Source organism: Cibotium barometz, chromosome 31 (assembly GCF_041138505.1).
Source record: "Cibotium barometz isolate CiBa-2024 chromosome 31, ASM4113850v1, whole genome shotgun sequence".
Lineage (NCBI taxonomy): Eukaryota > Viridiplantae > Streptophyta > Polypodiopsida > Cyatheales > Cibotiaceae > Cibotium > Cibotium barometz.
In genome coordinates, this window is record NC_141076.1 from 32,899,740 (window position 1) to 32,904,293 (window position 4,554).

The window sequence follows — 4,554 nt, forward strand, 5'->3', positions numbered from 1 at the left end:
GGAAAAAATAGGCCATCCTATATATGTTTTAAAAAGGTCTACACATTGCACATGGTGCTTTGGCATGTGCATTGTGTAGTTTGTTTTTTCAATATAAGGATGAATTTTATCTTTTAAAAATATCTTTTTTAAAAACATATTATAAAGTCATAAAATCACTTCATCCATTATACTAAGAAGTCCTCCTTTCAAATGGTTTATTATAAGAAGTGATGCTCAAGAGTCAATGCCCAAGATCAAACACATGATATTTAATAAAGTAAAGAAGGAAACCTTGTATAGTATGTTCTCTAATTTATTCATACCTACTTAAATATAGACATCACAACTACGTAAATGTATCACAATATAGACATGACATATAAACAATCTTTCCTTTCATATCAAGAGTGTTCCAAATCACATGGTCACATTAAAGATACATGCATCTAGAAATAGTTAAGACCTTGAGGGTATAGTGGTACTATGCCCATGCTTGCACTTAAGAAATAGGAAACTTGCCTTTTATCAACAAGTAACTAAAGTACATAATGACACTATGATGCTTGCTTTATCCAACATAATGACACTATGATGCTTGCTTTATCAACAAGTAACTAAAGTACATAATGACACTAGGATGCTTGCTTTATCCAACAAAGTATTTACATATGTAGGGCTTGCCTAACCACTTTATTACTAAAAATGGCATGTAAAAATATGAAATCTAAAATGAGATGTTACACTTGTCCCTTCTTCAAAAATATTTATCCTCATAGCCATAGATACTCTAAAGACACAATATCCTAATCCTCCCAAGTAGCATCTTTAATTGGGTAAAACTCTCGCTTTACTAAAACTTTAATTGGGTGTAAAGCCCGCTTTACTAAAACTTCTATAATTATGAATCCCACTTTACTCAAAATTCTATAATGAAATTTGCATGTGAGATCCCTGCCCCCTCTGCGCATCGAACTCTGGAGTGCTGGCAAAGCGGAAGTCCACTGCTTCTTGAAGGCTTTGCATGGTATTCACATCCACAGGAAGAAAGGATAAAGTGTTAGTGACATCATTGAGGTGCCTTGTCCTTTGTTCTTAAAACGAGAGACCATCGCATGTGATGTGAAAGATGTCTCACGCAGTGCTTTGCATGATGGCGAATCTTTCTATGACGGATTCTCTGCATGAGCGAAGGCCATGTGTCTAGCTTTTTGCTCTAGCTCTAGCTCCATCACAGCTCAAGTTTCAGTTTGACTCATCAGTGTCTTGTTCCCTCCATCTTTTATTGTGAGAGTTAGAAGAACACTAATTCTTGGGATAAGTATGTCAGTATGAAACCTCCTTGAGAACTCAACCCTTAGTAAGATGGCACACCTATGTGTGTAAAAGCTATTATTTGGACGTCCATGCCTTATTCATGAGCCCACTAGATGCGGTGTGTGAATAGGCTCAAAGCATTCACGTGATGTCCACATTTAAGCCTTGGACTGTCCAATTCAACCTAAATAAATAGAAAAAGGAGTATACGTGGAAAAAGATGTCATTAGTATTAAAAGGTAGAAGGCGAGTAGCTCAGCAACAATGCTCTAAATAAAGTTTCTCATTTATAGGTGGAAAAGTAATATTTGTATATTTTGCAAATCTTACAAGGTTTTATTAAAAGAATCCCTTAGAAACCACAAACGTAAGTTGAGGTGGGAGAGATAGCCTAGCGGTAAGGCCTCTTGTCCTACACTGTGATGGCATGGTCTGTCAACTTCAGTCTCTAATAAAAATAACCCTTGAAATAGCCCCCCCCCAAAAAAAGAGAGTTGAAGGCATTATTCAAAATTCAAGGTTTAATTAAAGTGTGCTTGGTTTTTTTTTTTTGACATTGGAAGTTGGAACTTCAACGTTGTAACTTGTAACGATTATAGTATAATAGTTATATCCATATTAAACTAACCTATTATCTACCTTTAGGCTTTAGGCCATATTACATACATCAACATTCAATGTACATCATTCGGATTAATATTAAAAAGCGAGAGCAATCGTTGTCCAAAACTCTTTCCAATTTCCAACTTGGAAAAAACAAATTACAACTTGCAGGCAACGACGTACATCCGCTTTTAGGCCATGGTCCGTGCCTCCGTGGGCCACACCACCTTTCACATCACCAGAATCTGACCAGTGACCAGTTTCGCCAGTTTTAAGTTCATTCCCCCTGCGCCCTGTCCACAAAAAGGTCCAAGTTGGCGTGAAGCTGACAAAGTGTTCCACGTGCCACGCAACTTGGTTGGCAACTTGGGAATCAGAAGTTGGGATAACGGGCCACGGGCCCACGGCTCCCAGAATCCAACGTGGACAACGTGTCCCGTCACTCGTCCACGCGTCTAGCAACCTGGATATGCTATAGCTAACGTGGAAAGAAAATAAGGCCGGTTTCAGACGCCTACACTCTACAGGTGGATATCTCCGCGGGCACGAGCTCGAACCAACTACACTATTAATGCTTTATTTTGACGTGCGTGTGAAGAGAAGTTGTCCGTCGCAGGGTCTTTTCGGCCGCTACGTTGAACCCGCATAAGGGTCTAGTCACTAGTTGGTCGCATAAAAGGTTCTTTTAGTTATAGTCGCTTTTAAAGCCACATCAGCTACCTTCACGACTGCCGATGCCACATCGCATCTCCTTCTTCTTTGGCCACGTGTCGACGGCAAGTGTTCATGCCTCGTCATTCTCTTTCATCGCAACTTGATTATATTTTGTTTAGATTGGGACCCTCGTAAAGGCGTTCACGGCCGAAAACAGGCGGTTTTTGGCAAAACCAGCCATCAAAGCACATGTATATAATGAAACCGCCCATCTACGTTCTCAACACTGCTTTTCTGTTCAATTCGCTCCTCGCTACTGTTCCTGTGCAATGCCAACGTGCAGAGAACCTCTCGCAGAAGGCAAAAGGCGAGCTACGGCCTGTAGTAATAAATCTGCTCTGTTGCCTGGCTTGCCTGATGACCTCGCCATTCTGTGCTTAGCAAGAGTGCCCTCTTTGTCTCTGCTGTGGAGGGTCTGCCCCTCATGGCAAGCCATGGTCTCTCAATCCGACTTCTTTCATTCATTGAGGTTCTCCCTAGGCTTCAAGCCCCAGCAATGGCTTTATGTCCTTCTGCACAGCACAGACATCAATGGCCATGACAAGTCACCTTCACAGAGTAGTAGCTATGGTGGCATTGCAGCCCCCACCTTCTTCTGGAAAGCCTTTGACCCTCTTGCAAACTGCTGGCACTGTCTGCCCCCCTTCCCCCACCCTGTGGAGTTCCAGCTCGCTAGTCCCAGCTTCATTGGCCTCCTCCACTCTGTGCAATGCGTCAGCTCAGCCACCAAGCTCTTCATGGTGGCTGGATCGCGCCGCGGCCATGACAGAAACATCAACTCAAGCAAAATCTCGAGCAGAAACAACTCAAGCAACACCTCAAGCTTGGAAGACCTTGATCGGCGGCCGCTCGAGCCAGCCCTTGATTGCCCCCTCATCTTTGACACCCAGACCAGGAACTGGATGCAGGGTGCACCATTCCGCGTGCCCCGGAGATGGTGTGCTTGCGGCATGGCGGCGGACAAGCTCATCATGGCAAGTGGATGTGGCAGGGACTGGGACCTCACATTGTCCAAATCTGCGGAGATGTACGACCCAGAGGTTCAGGAATGGGTGACATTAGACTATCTCAAGTCATCCAAGTTCAGTGGGGAGGCCATAAGTGCAGTCAATTATGAGGGCAAACTACACATGGTGAGTGGGAAGGGGGTGTTTTGGAAAGTGGGTGTGATATATGATCCCAAAACAGGCAAATGGGTAGACATGCCAAGGGGCATGAGGAATGGGTGGAATGGGCCTAGTGTAGTTGTGGATGGGAAACTGCTTGTTCTAGAGGATTACATTGGAAGATTGAAAGCTTATGATGAGAGTGAGGATTGCTGGACTACTGTGATGGAAGAGGAGATGCTTAAGAACATGGAGCAGCTCATAGGAGGGGTTCCTGGTAAGTTTTGTGGCATTGTTAGAGCCTCCCATGGAAGCTCTCCACATCAACAAGATGTCATTAGAATCGTGGACATCTGCAACAAGCCGACTGTTACCGACCTCCAACCTCCCTTTGGCCAAATTGTAGCTCTGCAAGTGCTCTCGCGCACATCCATGGCCCTTGAAGACTCTTTTTGAGCCTGTCGAAAAGAAATGGGGAGGAAAAAGCATATACTTGAGCTTTCTTGTCCTGGGAAGCTGCTCTAGGGTTGCTGAGAAATTAGGGCAAGCAGCAACAGCTTGCAGCGCTTCCTTCTTCTCTTTGTAATGTTTTTTTTTTGGTGCCAATACAAGATGGATCTTTTTTTTGTCTCCCGGCGTTGGCGTTGGTTGTGTGTTGTGTCACGTGTGTGGTTGTCTCACGTGTGTGTAGCGTGCCCATCGCAGATGTGCAAGCGGGGCGATGTGGAAATGTGCTGCCGGGATTTAGCTTTACTGATCAAAGCAATTATAACCATAACGTACAAATTTTCTTCCTTGAAAATTAAGGCAATCCAAAATTTCAAGTGGGATTTTT

The 4,554-nt window shown here is 43.6% G+C and overlaps 1 protein-coding gene across 1 annotated transcript; it reads left to right on the top strand.

The window, feature by feature from the left end:
* Positions 1-2,844: 2,844 nt before the first annotated feature.
* On the top strand, positions 2,845-4,349 carry LOC147620755 (F-box/kelch-repeat protein SKIP25-like). The gene has a single exon (XM_086825027.1). It carries the CDS (start codon positions 2,883-2,885, stop codon positions 4,173-4,175), a length of 1,293 nt encoding a protein of 430 aa, XP_086681153.1. The 5' UTR covers positions 2,845-2,882; the 3' UTR covers positions 4,176-4,349.
* Positions 4,350-4,554: the final 205 nt, after the last annotated feature.

Bases quoted from the DNA above. Each gene is read 5' to 3' on its own strand.
- LOC147620755 (XM_086825027.1), top strand. From the start codon at position 2,883: ATGCCAACGTGCAGAGAACCTCTCGCAGAAGGCAAAAGGCGAGCTACG.